The sequence below is a fragment of the Pipra filicauda genome, unplaced genomic scaffold (assembly GCF_003945595.2).
Source record: "Pipra filicauda isolate LSUMZ 115617 unplaced genomic scaffold, ASM394559v2 scaffold35_size7292922_pilon, whole genome shotgun sequence".
NCBI classification, from domain to species: Eukaryota; Metazoa; Chordata; class Aves; order Passeriformes; family Pipridae; genus Pipra; species Pipra filicauda.
The window spans coordinates 4340993-4360743 of record NW_024104487.1 but is presented as its reverse complement, the minus strand read 5'-3'; the positions used below and the strand labels follow the sequence as shown (position 1 = coordinate 4360743).

Sequence of the window (19751 nt, the reverse complement as noted above, 5' to 3'; positions counted from 1 at the left end):
TTTGAAAATAACATGGATGACCTTTGTGAAAAATCTCTTAAAAATGCAGCTGTGTTGTTTACCTTAATAGTTCAACAGCAGCCAAGTGAAGCATTTGCTCTATTCTTGCCTCATCCTACAAATGACTGAATATATAAATCCAAGATTCTGGATCCAGGCCACTGTAAGCCTGAGCTGTTCATTAATTCCTTCTTTACCATTATTATAGACTTGCTGAAAAAAGATTTGTTGCAGGTTTCCCTTAAAAATATCTCAAAGTTGTTTGATCTGATAGCTTTATTAGCATACAACAACAATAAGGAGAAAATGCTGGAAAACTCTAGGTACTACAGAAAAGAAATACCCTTTTTGTTAAATGATGGAGAAAAAAAATGTTTTAAAGAAGAAACAAAGAGAAAGCTCATCCCACTGCCATGGATATTTGTAGTAAAGCAACTGCTCCTTTAGCTTAAGCACTGAAATGAATGACTAAATTAGATTCTGAGCTTTCAGAGGCAAGATGCCTTGAGGAGCATAGCAAAAAAACCCCACAATATATGTGATGAAAAACAATAGGCCTTGCAAATAAGCCCCCTTCAAAATAATGTAAAAAAGGTGAAGAGAATTTCTGAATATATTTTTCTAAATAAAAAGGAAGGCCCACCATTAATATATGCCTCATGATAACTGAAAATGCATCCTGCTACAATGGCTGAATCTCACTGGGGCTGCGTTTAAATTCTGCTAAGCATTAAGAAATGCCTAAATAATGGACAGAGTTCAGGGGCACATAATACATCTTGTTATAAAGAGCACCTGCCAAAACCATACTGGCCTATATTTAAAAATTTTTTACAATTAAAATACCTAAATCTAGAGGCCATCTGTTTCCTGCCTTTGCCTTCCTCAAGTGCTAGAAGCTTTCCTGTAAACACAGGTGAGTAAAATAAGATGCTGCGTGATGTTAGGGGACTTAAAGATTTGCACAACATTTGAAGCCCTGGCCAGCTGCTTTTCAACTCCCAGCCCTTCAATTAAAACTGATGAGAGAAGCAGTATCCTCTCTTCCTCTCCCAGTGGCAAGATCCTTACATGGGAATTCCCACACCAGACTGGGACAGCAGCTATTCATCCAGCAGCTTGGATTTGACAGTAACCAGTACCAGATGTTTCAGCCAAGGCACAATAAAATGCAGAGAGAGGAACTGTGGAGAAAACTACTCATTTTTCCGCCAGTTTCCTGCAGGTCCCTGGGCAATGCACATATCCTGGGACATACAGCATCCCAAGAAATTGGTCTGTATACTCAGAAATTTGCCAAAAAACTGTTTGGATGGTAACTCTGAATTCAGTACTGACTGGTAAAACAGAAAGGCCATGGACTCTCCTTACTGCAGAACCCTTTAGAGAAGTTAAATCCACATTTTAATTTTAGTCTCGTCAGCCCTGTAAGGCCATCCATCTAAGAGAAGGTCACTCTAAACAAACCTACGTCCTGAGGACCTCGCTGCCACTGTCCAAGCTCGCTCGGCCCCGGCAGATGAACCTCAGGATTAAAGGGTGGGCTCAGTTCAGCGCACACTGTCTCACCTAAAAAATCCACTGCGCAGGCTGGAAGGGTAAAGAACTTTCCCAAATCTTCACTCGTGAAGACTGGTCATACGCACACAAATACCAGCTGAGAATCAGGTCATGTTCATGAAGAAAGTCAGGTGCTCAGTTGTTGGCCCAAGATACCACCTGAACAGCTAGTCTGGTAGTCCAGTGAGATACAGCTCAGAAAGCTCTGCCTTTGAGTATTCCCCACAGCACACCGGTCTCTGGAAGAGAATCTTCTGCATCAGGAAACCCTTGCTGACAAACATACACCATCTAAAACTCTACTCCCTGAAAAAGATTTTGGACAACTCAAGGCTTAGGGTAAAATGAAAACCATATGACATTTGGGGCTTACCCAGACAAATGGGCAGGACCAATCCTGTGTTTTTCTGCCCCATGAGGGTAGAGGTGAGGCAGCTCTGACTCAGGAGCTGTGAAGCCACATTCCTGCTGTGCCTCTGCTAATCCCATCAGCCACACAAAGCAGCAATAAGCACATCCTTGGTTTTGCCAGCTGAGATGCATGGAGCACAGCTTTGGCTGTGCTGGACCAAGGCAGACACATCTGCAGCAGAGCTGAGTGCAAACAAAGTTTGAATTTTATTTATTTTTTCATTTTCCTCCTGTTTTCCTATTTCTTTGGAGAATCTGCCAATGAATCAAAGTTACAGTTTTGCAGAAACACACAGAAAATTTATTCAATTTGACGGAAGTGTACAAATATTTCTGAAAGACGAAAAGGCATGAAACAGGTCCTGGTTTCTTACTGCCTAACACACAGACAACCCCAGGAACCTGAAAGCAGAAAGCTACCTGGCTCCTACATGGGAAAGCAGTGGAGTTTCAGAAGGGTTCAGTTAACTAGAAGCCTACTATTTCCTCCCTTTCTTGTCTTTTGACCAGTGAGATGGTTTCATCTGGTAAATTTTAATGCATAAGGGCACTTACTGAAATGAGATATATAATACAATAACAAACGGATTTACTGCATCTCTGCACAGAAACTGGCACTAGTACCATAATCATGATGGGCTTTGGGACATGAACAAACACACTTATGCATAAAAAACATCTTCTGCTGAACAGTTCCTGAGCCAGGGGATAAAGAAAATGACCCAACAGAGAAGTGTACATGGCACATTTCAGCTAAGACTATAGCCATCATTCTTAGATTGCTGTCTTCTCATGTTACATCACAACTGTTAGAAGGTTACTGATACACACTCTCAAATCTCAAATAGCAGGCCTGTCTCTCCTAGTTTGTCCTTTTAAAAAGAGGACTCATGAGAAAATCAGCATTAGTTTTCCCAGTTCCTGGTGGCATCTTTGCAATTCCAAAATGTCTCTCCTGCTACCCATTGCTTCTTGCAAAGCAGTTAAAATTAAATCATAAATTAAAGATTATACAACAAAGGCTTCGAAATAACTTAATTGCTGTATTTATCAAGGGAAAAAATTTACATTTAATATTAAACACTATCCTTAAAGCCAGCTGGTCATACAGAGAGCAGCTACAGATACTTAGAAAAGCAAACATGGTTATATTTCCAAAGTGCTACTGAGATTAGAAAACAAGCCATCAGAGGTAAACAATCTTCTCTTCCACTCTGCCTCCACCTTCTGTGTCCTGCAGGCTCTCAGGCTGACGGCTCAGCACCAGTGCGTCCACTTGTGGCGACTGGATGGATCCCTTGTTTGGAATGCTTGTTTCAGGACCCTGGGTCTGTGATGTGTTCAGATCTGTAACACACAAGGGAAGGACATGAGACCATGCATCTTTGGCCATGCCAGTGCCATCACAAAGAGAGAATTCTGACTTTTTCATTAGCACCATTTTCTAGTTTGTTGCATCTGTCTAGAAAGGAAAACAGCATTCTAGTACAAGTTATACTACAGTTTGGTGAGAGGTACCTTACACAAGTTTACTGAAATCTGTTCAAGTCTGTCCACTGTCACATGAAGGATGTTCACTCTCATTATTTTTATAATAATAATTTGAAAAAATGAATAGCCATACTTTACTGAACATACGCAATAATGGAAAGGCTTAAATGATGTCAGAGTTGGGTTGGATGGAAACATACAGCACATAATCAGTGCCTTTGTTAGTAATAATACAATGGTAGAATTAATACAGTTTTCATCATTACACAAAAATTTATTTGCAAGCCTTCCTTTTACAGATGAAAAAATCAACTGAGCAAACCCAGTTAAAAGTCTACATGGCTGGCACTTGCATTCTGATGTATAAGCATTCTTTTTTTTTTTACCAAGTTATTAGTGCTTATTTGCACAAACTACCTACTCTATTCTTGTCTCAATCCTTTAGGTGTGATGTGGAGAGAATACTTGCACCCCAATACTACAACATTATTTCACATGGATCTTCCTTTGTTATCTTTCCAGTCTTCTCCCACAAATGCAGAGAATCAGGTACTTGTTTTCCAGCACTGAGCAATGGAGACTTTTGTGATGATGTGTGTATGGCTTAAAAAAACCAAAACAACACAACTATGGTTGAGTTTTATCCCTAGCCAGTATTCTGTAGCACTTCCGGCCCTACATCTTAGTAGTTGGCTTTTCTACATTTGTATGTCTTTAAAGTAGTTTTACCATAAAAACAATCTGCATAACAAGGGAACGTGTATCCTCATGCATAGTGATGAGAAAAGTTTGCAATATTTTTCACTGTAATCTTGGCCTGACCAATCTCTACTATTACATCAGGAGAGTTAAATTTTCATTCTTCTGCCTCAAAAAAGGGCTCTGTAAGAAGAAGGGGAGCTTGGAATCCTTCCCATAGCATGGTAACACCAGAAGCAAGCAAACTCAGAAATGGGGTCCTTTGAGTCTTGATCATTCATGCAAAGAGCTGAAGATGTCATGCCTGCTCTGGTCCGTACTTCTACTCACATGTATGTGCAATGAAAATCTATTAAAAAGGAGTTATTTGGGGTTTTACACACCATGTCACTCTAACTGGTGGCAATTCAAAATGCTACCTGCCTACATTTGGCACTCCCCTGACACATGTGGCTTTCACCAGTCTTGTTCACTGATGCAGGAGTTCAAGGCAAAACAAGCTTGCTGGCACCCTGAAAAGCTGAGGCTCCCCAGCTGCTCCCTGCCACGATGTGTGTGGAGCAGTATGAGATGATTATGTGATGGGCATGTGGGAACACATCCTATCACTGCCTCTGCATTCAGCATCTTCTCCTCTTTGATATTCACACAGCTGCGGGGAGCAAACAGGTTTTGGGGCTTCAGCTCCCAGGGTAAGCCACATGTACATTATAAAGATTGCTGCCAAGACTGCAGGGTCATTGGCAGGGGCAAAGTATTATAAACAAGCAGTGCTTAGTCATAGAGGGATGACACAGGACGTTACCACAATTAATCCCCAAATGTCTTTCTTTTACTGTTTTATACTGAATTTAACAGATTAAGTTTCAGCCTCGATGAAAATTCAGAGTAAGTCTTGACTGCAGGTGAGTTATTTGCAATATGTAACATAGCAGAACTTAAATCCCTAACTTATTTGAACAGCCTTGATTTTTTTTAAGATGACTTCTTAATTTCTTTGGTTTTGATAGTCATATTAGAAAAAGAATGCAATTTGCATCAACAGAAGAAAGCAGGAGTATGTCTGCTTTTCTTTATGAAAGCTGAATACATTGAGTTTATTTATTTATTAAAAAGAGCCCTATTAGTGGAAGATCCTCAGCTTCTAAACACTTACATTTTTGGGTAATTTTACCCACATTAATAATCCTTTTTAAGTCCTGTGAGTCTATTCACTTTACCAAAGTTATGCGCATAAGAATACCAGGCACTAAACATTTATTTGAAAGACCTGTTTCCAAAGTTTATGGAGTACATAATTGGAGAAGCCTAGTTACAAATTGGAAAAAAAAACACAGAAAAGAAAAAGAAGCACTTTACATGCAGTTATTTTCCACCATCAAAACTAAACAGTAATTGCTTCACCAATTAAAACAGTAACTGTTTCCAAGCCATTTCTCATTACCTGTTACAACTCTAAGCAGTAGAGCTGAGCAGTGGAAACCATCCAAGTTCTGGGAAAACAAATCAGATTCTGTCACTATCAAAATTAATGATTTATTACTACTTTAGATGCCTTTTTTTTTTTTCGTTAATTCTGTTGCATCTGGAGAATCTGAACAGCAGAAGAGCATTCAGGAGGTGACAACGCAGCTGCTGCTGGGGTGACAAGTGGCTTCAGGCTGGAAAGGTTGAGCTTAATCCAACTGAGGATGGAAGGAGCTGGTTTTGGATGCACTTCAGGTGGCACTCAACACAGACTCTGCCTAATAAAAGTACAATGTGTCTCCAAGGCAATACACTCGCCCTGCCGCTGGGGAGAGCGCCTGCTGTTACTCTGCCCGGTGCCATGCTGGAAGCAGCTGAGCCAGGAGACCAGCTGTTATCACAGGCAGCAGTGTGATGTGGCTCAAGAACAGCTGCACATAAAGGGTGTAAGGAGTGACAGAAATTATAATAAAAGTCTCAGATGAAGGAAGAGTAGGGAACTCAACCACCAGCCAGCACTGTTCTTGTAATGTAGAGCACCAACAGCAGCCAAGAAGCCTCCCCTGAGCTCTCTGGTACAGCACGGGGGAAATAAGCTGTCCTCGTCACCAAGAGAATGCTGAGAGAAGTTCTCCTCTTTAAATGCTCTTCCGAAACAGGGAAGAAACTTCCAAAACTAGACTTGAAAACATCAGCTGCTCTTTACTAGAGAACTCTGGGAGCTGAGGATGTTTAATAAAAATGCAAACCAAACTGATTATCTGTGCAGACATCAAGGCCGCTACTGGAAAAACGACATCCAGAAAGCTCTCCTGGGCTCCCCAGGCAGCTGGAGCATCCAGGGGAACTCCACAGACCCTCTCCAGGCCCATTCTCTGCTGCACTGCGACAGATAGTCAGAATTCACTATGGATCAAGAGTCAGGTAAGTAAGGACCTTTTTGAGCCTCCTTAAACATCACTGTAATTCACCCGTCGACATCAGCCAAAAAATGAGTTTGGTATTACTCCCTTTCTTTAAATTCAGCATTTACTTATCCTTTCCTCTGCTCCCTTCCAAGGTGCCAAGGGATGCTCCCTCTGGTAAGCTGTGTTTAGCTCAACAGCGCGCCCACCAGACCAGCACCCACATTACCAGTGCCCGGAAAAAGCTCTCCCACAGCCCCTACCCGTACCCTTCCCACCTGGGCCAGGCTCTGCCTGCTGTCTGGCTCCCACAGCCTTGTACAGAAAGGACAAGCAAAAGAATAAGACACAGCCCTTCTCTTGCTCATTTACACTCATTTTTTTTTCCTTCGTATTTATGTAAGTGCAGGAAATATACCCTGATTTCCAAAGTTTTAATGAAACTGATCTGTAGCTGAGACACTTCCACAGGGTCTACTGTGAGACTGACAGCAACCTACTTCCTCCCAGTTTTACACCAGCCAAGGGCTGTTGATATCTCTCTGCATCCTGGACCCTGGAGTTTATGGGCAAACTGAAGCCCCCTTTAACTGTTTCTCACTTATGTAAAATATTTTTCTCCTATGACACTCCAGGTAACTCTTTCCTAAAGAGCAAGCCAGATCCACAGCTGCATCATGGGTACCCCTAGACAAAAGTGAACAGCAAATCAGAGAAATACATTCTTTCAATGTTGGGTTGATCAAACACCCCAGAAAGAGAGATGTGCTTGAGGCTGGAGACCAAATATTAGGTAATCTGTGATATTAGGTAATATTAGGTAGTCAGCACTTCAACATTTTGGTCACATGTAGTCCAGCAGTGCCACATCACAGCACAAAATACCCCGAAAGTACAGTTTTTTGTCCTTTTTATCTCAGCCAAGACCATCCCATTAAATAAACTCCAGGCATTCCCTGTTGTGTACCTCACCAATTGTCTCAAAAGGAGTCAGAGGCTGTTTCTAACAAATTCTGAAAACAATCACAAATTGTCTAATTCACACAGCTACCGCCAAATCCAACATTAAAAACAAATCCAATTTTTCCCCATTTTCCATGAGTTTAGGTCTGGTATCATGAGGACAACCATGAGGAAACTGCAGACACTCTTTCCATGCTTTTCTTAGACAACCTCAATATAACAATAATGACAGTTCTCTAAACGGATTCAGGATCCAAACTCTGAGAAATGACAGCTCCTGGCTAAAAACATCCTTCTGTTGTATGGGAAAGGGGGGAAAAAGCATTCTGCATCCTAACTACCATACCCTACCTTTTCCATAGCACTGAGACAGGTTAGTGGTGTCTCACAAACTGCTGAGAAGGTGAAGGACAAAGCAATTGTATTTGCAGGAATCTGAAATCAATACATATCAAAACAAACACAGCCCATGTTCGGGGGGGGGGGGGGGGGGGGGGGGGGGGGGGGTGGGGGGGGGGGGGGGGGCGGGGGGATACAAAAGCCAAGTAAACAACTCATTAGTCACACTGATTCTCACCTCCTGTCTGTTGTCATAGGATGTAAGCACTTTCACATCAAATAAATGCCACAGATTTTCTCCTTCACCCCCTTCACCTCTCCTCTCTCTCTCCCAGGATCAGAGCTCTTCACGTAAGCCTGGAGTGCTCACAGTGATGATTATGGGAAGGACAGGAGGACATTATCAAGGCAAGAAACACTCCAGGCAAAAAAAAACTCTCTCGAGTCTCTGTGTTTTGAATAGAAAGCCCTCAGTTTTCCTCCTTCAGCTCTGACTCTGGGGTTTCACAACATCATGGGATAATTCAAGTTGGAAGGGATCTTAGGAGGCCCCTGATTCAAACTCCTCCTCAAAACTGGGTCAGCTCTGAGGTCAGGATGGGCTGGACACTTTTTTACTTCCTAGCTGTTTCCAAAAAAAAAAAAAAAAAAAAAAAGAAAAAGGAGAAAAATTTTAAAAAGAAAAAAAAGAAGAAAAAAAAAAAAAGAAAAAAATGAAGGGAGGTTTGGAAGGAATTCACCACATGGATTTTGCAGACACTGAATTAATTTGCTGTGCCTTTCAGAGATCTGTGTCTCACTGGCCCTCTTTACAAAATAAAATTTCATTAAATGAAGAGAGATTTCTGCCACTTTTAGCAACAAATATGTCAAACAGTCTCAAAGCCATTACTCCTCTGAAAATAATAAATAAAGTTAGGTTTTGGGTTTACATGTATTTATAATAACTGGTACCCAGCTCATCTGGACTGACAGCTGACACATCAGCTTCAGGCCACCGTTATGTGAAATGGCAGAGCTGCTCTATTTAATCCCCCCACTGGCACTCATGCATAATGCAAAGCAAAAACAGACACCTTAAAAACAGTGCTAAGTCTACCAGGTCTGGGATATTCAAAGGAATTCAAGGGTAACAGGCTCTCATTTGCCATTACTGTTCAATATCTCATGACAACCTAACTCCCACGGGCTCCACTGAAAGTCCCCATCGGCAAATCCCACAGCACCTCTTTGTCTCTAACGATGCTCCCAGTGGTTTCCATGCAGACTCATTAGTGACAGCCAGCCAATTCCCCAGGGAACTCCAGGCACCTCAGCCTCTTTCCCTTTCCTCACCATGAAAGGCATCAGTTTTGATTGCTTTTTTTAAAGCCTACTAAGACTTTCCTAATTTGCGATGGATTTTCCATACTGCAGGTTTAGTCGTTTATGGTTGGTGGGAGAAAGGGAATAAACATCGTGTGCAGCACTGCACACCTGGAACGCTTTGCCATCACCCTGGAACAACTAGGACACTGCTGCTACTGTGCCAGTTCAGAGCACTTGCTACAGATAAGTCATCTGTAAGCCTTGAGGATCTGAGAACAGTTCCCAGCAATTTCGCTAGGAGTTGAGATCTCACATACCATGGTCAAATAAGGCCCTTCGCACCTCAATAAAGCTTATTTCACAGCAGGAACTGAATTTGGCACTGGCTCTCAAAAAACACTGGGAAAAATATTTTTACTAAAGTTACCAAGGAAAGAGGAGCCTAATCCATTTCCCAGCTGACTGAATAAGGCAGGAAATCAATCTGGGTATTTTAATGCTGTTATTTGCTTTTAGCCAGCCCAACCCTGTGAAAAAGCAGCAGTTGCATTTCTTAGGCAAACAAGCACCTTCATGAATAAGAGGTCTTTACACAAAAAGCAGATGAGGAATTATATCATAATAGAGCCTACATTAATTAGTCTTATCAGCTTTTGGTTCATTTTTTTGTTACAAGACAAAGAACAGAAAGAATTCAAAGTCTATGATGAATAAGGTCTGTAACACAACTCTTCTCCACGTCTGTACTTCAGATTTTTGATCATGGTAAAATTACTGGGAATGCCATTATTCTGTATGTTTCTGCTCTTTGTGTAGTTGCTGTCTTAGGTAAAACAATGCAGTTCAGTTTTCAGGTTTTGCCTCATAATTCTTCTAGAAAAGTTTGGTCTAGAGAATTTGGATCAAATTCTTGGCTAAGACAAAATATAATTTATTCCACCACAACTGCACTTATCATGAAGTTCCAACTCATACTTGTCTTAAAGCTCCAGGTTTTGGAGTAATGTGATGATGCGACCATCTTTTCTTTTATTAAAGTTCAATAAACATACTATTTCTAACACTGGTGTTACCAAAGAAAAGATTTTAAAAACAACTCAAGCTCAGACAATGACAGTGACACCTCTTTAACATCAAGTTCATAGCATGCCCCTGGATCAATTAAAATTTTAACCTACTTACATGGCTATGTTATCAGCTATTTTTGGCATGCTATTTTCTAATGCATATCAATAAGAGAGACTTAAAAATAGGCCTGGCTTGAAATCATAACTTGTCTGTGCATTAAATGCCCACAGTCTCACCTCAGCAGGGCATACTGCCTGACAGCTGTCTGCTTCTGCTTAATATTAATTTATTTAGGTATGAATTCTTTATTAAATTGTCTTTGTGCTAAGCTTTGAAGCTTTAGATGGTCAATTACAGACACACACATGGTCCAACAGGTATTCTGCTAACAATGAACACATGTTTTATTGACCTACTTCTTTTCCAGCTCATTAAACACAGCTGCACTCAAATGATCAAGAGGAAAGAACCATAAAACCCCAAGAACACCCTTACTACAAAGGATCACAAGGAACGTGACCAGCTGCCGCCTCGGGCCACTGCTCCACCCAGGGCGCCCACACAGGGCACGTCTCCAGGGGCATGGGCAACTCGCCTGTCCACTGACAGCAGTGGTATGCACTGGAAACCAGCCTCCCAGTTCGGGTGTCTAATGTGGGTGTGTATGAAGTGGGCTGCAACCATTTCCTCTCAGCCCATAATCTGCAGAAGCCATTTTTGCCTGCAAACTGAAGTCAAAACAAACTACCATCAGTGAGGAACACTCCTGTTTCAATGTTTGCTGGAGAAACAGAAACCCCATAAAGTTACAGACCCAAAGAGCACTTTCAAGGACTCAGCAGATGATGAAACCAGCTCTCCTTTCTGCAGCTGGCCAGCACATCCCCACACCTCCCTCACACTCTGCCCCAGTTTGCACCCTGAAAAGAAAACACTACAGTGAGGCTTTCTCTCCTTCCCTCCCCAAGAGAGAAACGGTTACCATATTAATCCTGAAAAAACACTGTCTCTGGCACATGAATTCATTCCCTTTGAAACAAAAGGGGACATTTACACATCAAAACTGTTCTTTTGAGCTCTTTGTTACCACACACAGATGTTATTCTGTTGATTAACTTTGCCTCATATTTTATGGATGCTTTTTGATTGTGAATTGTTTTGTTGGGGTTTTTTTAACTACAATTTCACTTTGAAATAAATGTAAAATCAAAGACCTTGGCAAAAAAATCAGTTCGGTCCCCGGCATTTGGCCAGTCTTTCAGGTGCAACACAAAGGAGTGTGCTCTGGAGTTTGGCAAACATTTTCTTGAGTAGCAGAAGGGTACAGCTGGATTACAAAAGCCAAAAGGGGGAGGTAATATATAAAACACTCAGGTCTCCTCCTAAGCACCTTGGTTTTATAGGGTAATGTCCCGACAACAAACCAGATCCACTACTTCTTACTCATAAAAGCTCAAAGAGAGTAGCAGAAGAATACCAAGTCAATATACAGAATTGCCACAGAATTAAAAATAAGGCAAAGCACCTGTTTCAAATCAATTACATGCTAATCTTACCCTTTAATAGAGCTGTGGATCTTGATTAATAGAGGAAAAAATATGGGCATTACTGCAAGAGTGAGCATCTGAGAGAAGCCTCTTATCTGATAATCACAGAGGTAATTGTTCTCTTCTGAGCTCAAAACTGAAGGAAATATTTTCTCATTTTCTACTGCAGTTTGAGTATTAGCACAGCCCTTTTTATCCATTTTTAGCCAGATTGGCAGGAAGTATATGTGCTGATGTTTTCTTCTTGCAGCCATTGAAGAAAAACCCATCAAAAACTGAAAAGCAGCGTATTCCCCAAGTTTTGCATCATAAGCATAGGAATTTTCAGGGTGCAACTGAATATTTTGAAATGGTAGCCCTTTTTAATTGCTTGCTAAAAGTTCTGTGAACATGTAACTGATGTGAGAACAGTCTGCATAAAAGCTAAAGGAAAAATTGTACAAAGTCAAAAAAAAGCACAATTATCGAATAAGCATCTCTTCAGCCAAGTGCTTTGCATGAGTGCATGAAGAGTGCTCAGATCCACTTTCCTTACTTCTGTTCCCACTTCTCTCTGCTATGAGATACACTGGTCTTATCCTTAAGCCCAAATTCATCACCTCATTCTTCTACCTTGCCTTCATCACAGGTTTTAAAACACCCTCCTGTATTAATTTCACTTTCAGTTCACTGTCTGTGTTTAATGCAGAAGCCTTTCTTAGACCTTCATCACCTTCTCGATGGCATTGTGCTGCAATGGCAAGTTGCCCTGCACAAGAGATACCTTCTCTGCAGTTTTGCTTTCAGGAACAATTACCCTGCAATTTTCAAGCTCAATTAATAAAAGAAAAAAAAATCTCTTTTCATCTTTGAAAAATATACCACCTTCCCTGTCTGTCATGTATTCTTTATCACAGAGTAAATTCAATGATATTTAAAGGCATATATTTTTTATTTTTCTATGACAGACCCTAAGCAAATATGGACCAATTACATCTATCATCGTATCATTTATGTTCCAGCTCTAGATCAGACTTCCACGGGACACTCAAGGAATCTCAGCAGGTGACTGTTGGAAGTCTTCCTATTTGATTAAACTGAAAACAACTTCCATACCAACATCAAAGCTCTTCACCTCTACTGCCCCACCAAAATTTACACCCAAAGGAAAGTTTTTTACAGCATCAGGAGAAGGATTTGGATGGCAACTGGGTGCTCCTGTGATGAATGCCAGAAAAAGATAGAAAATCTTCACCAGTTTCCCAGTAAATATTTAACAGCAGATGATGAGGAGGAGGTTTCATATTAATAAGACTTCATTACTTTTACACAACATGCTACAGGCCATTTCCTGGAACATGTAAAGTATTTTACTAAATAATTAAAATGAGATTGTACTTTTCAAAATAAGCCAGACAGATACACTTGGTGATTCAGCTACATGATTGTAGAAGGTGTCATGCATGCTCAGTGTCTTGCAAAATTTGATTGTCCATAAGCAGCTTCTCCCAGACATTAAGATACATTATTTATTCACGCCTGTGCATCTATGTCAGGTTCCAACTCTATTACAAAACACATAAAAAACATATTGAATGTACTAAAGCAGGGCACACAACCAGGTCTCCACCCACAGATCACATTTCCCAAGGAAACAAAGACCTCCCAAGGTATCTTCCTGCCATCAACCAACACACAAGACTCTTGTTTTGTGACTCTTTTCCTCAGAGATCACCTCTTTTCCTGTGGATTTGCTGTCAAAGTCACAGCTCTACACAACCCTGAGCTACAAACCAACTGTCTGGCTAAAGACAGTTGGCTCAGGGTCTTCTGCTTCAAAATGTGCTCCTTTCCCTCCTCCTACTTCCCTGAAACAGTCACCCACTGGAATATGCTACCTAAGTAAAGAATAAATCTGCTCATAAGAGAGATGGTCCAAACCACTCCAGTTTCACTGACACCAGTAATTCAACCAACTTCAAAAACCACTATGCAAAAGTTGTTGGAACCATAAATGAGAGGAAAATGAGAAAGATTTGGCCCATCCTCTTGTTGCTGTTTAAGAAGTCTGCAGACAATGAAACCTAGTGTGGTGTGCAGATTTACACCAACACCAGTGGTACCTCAAAAGACAGGGACCGACAGTGTCTTTAATCCATTCATCGCCTTAAAGATGTGTACTGTTTTAAACTTCCCTCCTAATGAATAGAGTCTAAATGAGAAGATACTAGAAAGAATAAAATCAGACAGGCATTACACAGGAAATTCTGTACTTATATAGCGTACAAAATAAAACCAAAATATCATTAGTTGCCTTAATTAAAGGGTTATGCAATAGTGCTGCAAGTACTGTGGTTACATTCAGAAATGAGAAAAAGTGTTTTGAGATGAGAAAATCAATAACAGAACCACAACAAACCTGAGTGCTGCAGAGGTGAAATGCAAATGTTACTTGAAATATACTAATTGCAGGGGACATACAATGACATATTTTTCACTTTGGTATCATGCTGCCATGTGATTTAATCCCTTCTGCCATTTGGTTTAAACAAATGGAAGTGTGATTCCCAAGAGGAAAAAAAAACACTTCCTCTCTTATTCACTTCCACCAAGTACCCCAGAGGCACTGATGTCTTCCAGCAGAGCATGAAACGCAAGTGTTTTGTGGTATGGAGAAAAGGCAAATTTGCTGTTATATGTTGCAGAGTTAAAAGTAAGATCTTAATTGTTCTAATGAAGGGATGTGATTTTGAACTTGGAAGATGAGGGTGTTGATGTTGCTCAACTTCATGTTCTTATATATTTCCATTTAATTTTATTCTCATTGTAACTTACATTGAGCACTGAATGGGCTCTGTGCTCACCTATATAGCCATTCCATGCTAAGAGTAGAAGGCGTCCATTGAACACAGAAGGGGCAATTTGGAATTAATTGCACGTTCTCAGTGTGGCATCTGCTCAGTTAAAAAAGACAAAAAATTGAAAGTACCTCAAAATATCACACTGGCTAAGGAGGCTCTCTGACTAACAGGGAGCTCCACAGGTCATGTCATCCTTTACTTTTAAAAGATTTCCCTCTTTCCCCCTTCTCAAATGAAAGAACAACAGAAAGAATTTTTTCACTGTGCAGGACAAACAGTGAAAAAAATGGCAGTATTAAAAATATTATGAAACACATCAGCAAAACATTAAAATAGGCTGAAAAGCATCTTCACATGCCATTCTGCAGGTGATAAGGGGTTGGCTTGTCATTGACTACAAAGGATGTAAACGGGAGACATGTAAAGTGTGTGCTATATGGGGTACAATTACATTTCTAGCTCAGAAGAGGAACAGTCAGATGTACTCAGAAGTTCATCAACTTGTTCTTTCAGTATAGAAATTAATTCACAATGGTCACGTATGCAGAAATGCGACAACTTTTTTTTTTTGGGGGGGGGAAGAACGCAAGGAGGCCCTAATCAATTTAACAGGTAGACCTCAACATGGGATCCCATTAACCACCTCCAATGCTGGCAACAGTAGCCACAGCTCATCTGAGTAAGTCCATGAGTTAGAGTTCCGGTGCAAACAGCCTGTATGTGCATATTTCACATGGTTTTTATGACACTTGAATCAGCTTTACATTGCATACCTCTTCTGACTGCAACAAATTTGTCTTACACAAACATGAGAAAAGAGCCAGGCCCGTACAGCATTGTTCTCAACTTCCCTAATGCAAACATAGAGGAGGTTCTTCCATACAATGTCATTAGGCCATAACCAATGTTAAGATAGCCTGTCATGGTTTAGCCCCAGCCAGCCACCAAGCCCCATACAGCTGCTTTCTTACTCCCCCACCAGCAGGACCGGGAAGAGAGTCAGAAGGGTAAAAGTCAAAAAAACTGACAGGTTAAGATAAAGACAGGTTAATAGTGAAAGCAAAAGCCACACAAGTAAGCAAAGCAAAACAAGGAATTAATTCACTGCTTCCCATGAGCAGGCAGGTGTTCAGCCTTTTCCAGGAGGGAAGAGCTCCATCACACAAAGCAGTGACTCAGGAGGACAAATGCCACTCCAAACATTCCCTCTTCCTCTTTCTTCCCCCCCCCCCCCCCATTATATGCTGAGCATGATGTCATATGGTCTGGAATATTTGGTCAGTTGCAGTTACCTCCCCCAGCTGTGTCTCCTTCTAATTTCCCATACACCTCCAGTCTCCTTGCCAGTACACTCCTGTGGCAGTCCAAAAAGGAGAAAAGGCCTTGGCTCTGTGTAATTACTGCTCAGAAATAACAGAGGCATCTCTATGTTATCAACACTGTGTTGAGCACAAATCCAAAACACAGCCACTGTGGAGAAAATTAACCTATCCCAGCCAAAACCAGCACACAGACAAAAAATGTGCTGTTCTAAACCTCATCTAAATTACCAACGGAAAACCAAAGCAAATTAATCTGATCTACAGTATTAAGAACAGGTTCAACAGAGCAAACACCATTAGCACAATTTGCCTTTAGAAATAGGAAGGAAATTTCATATAAAGAATAAGGAAAAACAATGGAGTTATAGGATACTACACATTGTTCTGGAATTTTTGGTTTTTTCTATTGTAAATTAAATATCTTACATGTCTAGAAACCACTCACTTTGATGGAAACCACTATAAATTGATTATTTTTCCAAAAGCAAACTATCTAATTTGCTTATATGCATATATGTACAAATTTCTGTCCTTTAAAAATATTAAAATTATATTAGCCAAATTGAGTCCTATTTTTGCTCCCTAGTTTTGCATTTGGCTGTTTCTGGATATTACAGGTTTTTGTACAATCCCCATAAAGATTTAAACTATGTTTTTCACTATACCACACATAAAGATCCTTCATGCTAAATGTCTGAGGAAAAAAACCTCCCTCAATCCAGTTTCAGTGCAGTTTTCCACATCTATCACTTTTCAACTCTATTTCTGTAGCTACAGCATCTGAATAAAAGAAGTTAAAGGTAGCATCAGCAAACAATGCTGTTCACTTCAAAGTTCAAAAGAATTAAAATTGCACTGATTCCTGAAATCAAAGAGGTGAATTCACAGGTAAATCCTAAGGCATCACTTCAGCTAGGTAACCCGACATGTCAATTAAATGCAAGAATAATTTATTGAATTCTCCGTCTAGTCTGACACAAAACCTATACTTCCTGATTCCCAAAGCCAAAGTACTTGTCTTCTTTCATGCAGATAATTTCATAACCATTAGTGTAAAGCATTAACACATTTTTCTTTCAATCATATTTTCCTCCTGTTGACTGACACACCTTTTCTAGAGAGTGTACTTGTGCCAGTTTCAGCTTTGTGGGAACTTGCCTGAAGGTCTTTGGTATAGTTCCCTCCCATACACATAAAACAATGATATATAATCATGATGTTACCTATGTGAAGAGACATATGTCTTACCTTAGAAAATATAAATGGAAAATTATGCACTGGAGGAATATAACCGTTTCCATTTGTGGATATTTATGAAGTTTAATTGAATAGTACATAACATATGGTAGAATGCAGTGTGATTAACTCCTTGGAAATGTGTTCAGGTGGTGCTTCTCTATAAATAATTTAAAGGTTTTTTTGACAGGGCAAACTTCTTACAGAATGCCTAATAATTGTGGGGAAATTAATCAAATAAAGAAATTCCTTTTGTGTACACAAAAAACTTTAAATATATACTGGGTCTGGCATGTATATATGTGGTATGTAGACATATACAGTAAAACATACTCAGTATTTGTTTCTTAGTTCTATTTTTACTTATTATTTAGAAATGTTTTTTGAAGTAAGATTACGAGACTTTACAAATAAAGCTGGTTGAAAAATGCATGAAAACGTTATGAAACATTCACCACATGAAAATATTAAAAGTTTCAGCTAACTTTCAAATATTTTCTAGTCTTTCATTGGATCTCAGCTGGTTTTCCTTCACAGCGATCAGAACTGACTATATGCTGCAGAGGTGTAAGGAAGTGGAGGCACAAGGTCAGAGATCTTCCTAAACTCTCCTAAACTTTCTGGGGAAAAGCACAGCCAAAAATACCCAGCAAAAAGAAAATCAGCTTCCTTGTATGAAATGTTTGTACTGTTCAACTTGATTCAAATAGCTTAGGAACAAGCTATCTACTTAATTTTCATGTGCAGAGCCATTTCCTAGGGCTTTGTATGCCATCTGTCTTTTAGGGGGAAGTTTAGAATTCTTCTCATTCCCCACTTCCTGTGGAGTGGCCCCTGATGCATGACAGAAGCAAGTCTGAACCATGCAGTCTCGTGCACTGCACGATCAGAGCATAAAATACTTGTCACTTGAATCACAAATGCAACTTAGAATGTGATGGTACATCCCTCTAGGGAGAGGCTTCTAGTCCTGTCTGCTCCAGCAATGCACTGGTAGGCTTGACAGCATCATCTGCACCATGAGGATGCTGCAAGGATTTGCTTCACTCCTTTGCATAAGACACCTTGTGGCACCATGCAGGCAGTAACTAACTGCAGGCTTTACTGACATGAATTAGCCAGAGACTTATACTAGCCTGCTAGCATCTTGTGCAGGCTTTGTAGCCAGTGCTGGTCCCCAAGCTGCTTGGACTGCCTTGATGCCCTGTTACCAGGGTAAGATAAGGATGTCTACACAAGATGAAATGACAACAGCTTAACACAAAGCTGGTCCATTGTAGGTGTCTTTATATACAGAAGCTCCTCCAGTTTATCTTAAGATCAGTGCAATTAAACTGGTACAAGCCAGTTTAATTAAACCAGACGCTCTCATGTGGGCTCAACAGAAAGTATTGGTTAGCTTGCATCTGAATGCTTGTCAATGCAAGCTAAGATACTTTTGAGAAGTTTAAACCCACATATGTGTTCCTTTTCAAATTTGCACTAGCTTAGCTAACCTATCACTAAAATGACAACTTCAGTCAAACTAGAACGAGTTTCACTAGGCTAATTATTTAGGTATTTTTAGAAATATTAATCTCTTTTACTAATCAGCTTGGTTTGCTGATTTTGGTGATGTGACTAGTCTGTCCTATCTTTGATTATAAAATGCTATTTTGGCAACCCACGTACCAAGGACTAATAAGGCTGTGGTGGATGCCTGCTTAATACATTACAAAGAATACTAAGGCACAAGTTCCTTAATCAAGGCTCTAAGACAATTAAAATCCATTGAGCCTGTGTATGTTTTCAACTCCTAATTCTGCTGCCCACTGGCCTTTGCTATGACCTGACCTGCATGAAGCTGGTCTGAAAACAGAAGTTATTTTGCACTGCCAGTTGCAGAAAAAAGGGAGCTCAGGTACTGTTGCAGTGTTGACTTGCCATGTTTCCCCTGAATTTCACAACTGTGCAGGAAAACCCCAGCAGATTACTTAATCTATTACACCAAAAGTGCACCATTGTCCCCTAAGACTTTTAGCTGTTGTGTTTTTACATGCTGTTCTACCTCTCACACTAATGAAAGAAGTTAGATCAAAACTAACATTGTGCAACACAAGAAATAAATCCCAGACAGTTTAGAGTTTCTCATTAGTGTATTTTTAAGTATTTCAAAGAATTTTCAATGCAATGCAGTGCTCAAATAGGCAGCCTCTTCCTCTCATTTTGGTAGCCACCATCAATAACTGCCATGCAACCTACATATCTTTGGAGGTTCTGGTAAAATACAAGAATAAAGAAAGGTAATGCAGAAAGAGCTATTTTTAGTAACATAGCTTATTGATAAAGATTACATTATCCCTTAGAAGTTATATAATTTTTCTGTTCACAACTAAGAGTCTTTCAAGATATTTTTATTTTTCAATGAAGAAAGAAAAGGGTACTTGAACACTGATTATCATTCTAGGATGGTAAATCAAGAGGTATTCTAACCAGAAATCATCAAGTAATGCACACATGCTCTAAAACAATAAAATGCACTTGAAAAAAGAGTGACTTCAGCTCACAGAAAGAAAAAAAAAGTAGCACTGGAAAAAGATTTGCAGAGAACAAAAT

At 40.1% G+C, this 19751-nt stretch overlaps 1 protein-coding gene across 4 annotated transcripts in view; it reads right to left on the bottom strand.

The window, feature by feature from the left end:
- Positions 1-2243: 2243 nt before the first annotated feature.
- ARHGEF28 (Rho guanine nucleotide exchange factor 28) overlaps positions 2244-19751 on the bottom strand; it is a 113183-nt gene continuing 95675 nt past the window's right edge. For all 4 annotated transcript variants that reach the window (XM_039384546.1, XM_039384547.1, XM_039384545.1 and 1 more), the window contains exon 27: positions 2244-3318. In XM_039384546.1, coding sequence (XP_039240480.1) covers positions 3158-3318 — 161 coding nt within the window. In that variant the 3' untranslated portion in view covers positions 2244-3157. The remainder of the gene's footprint in view (positions 3319-19751) is intronic.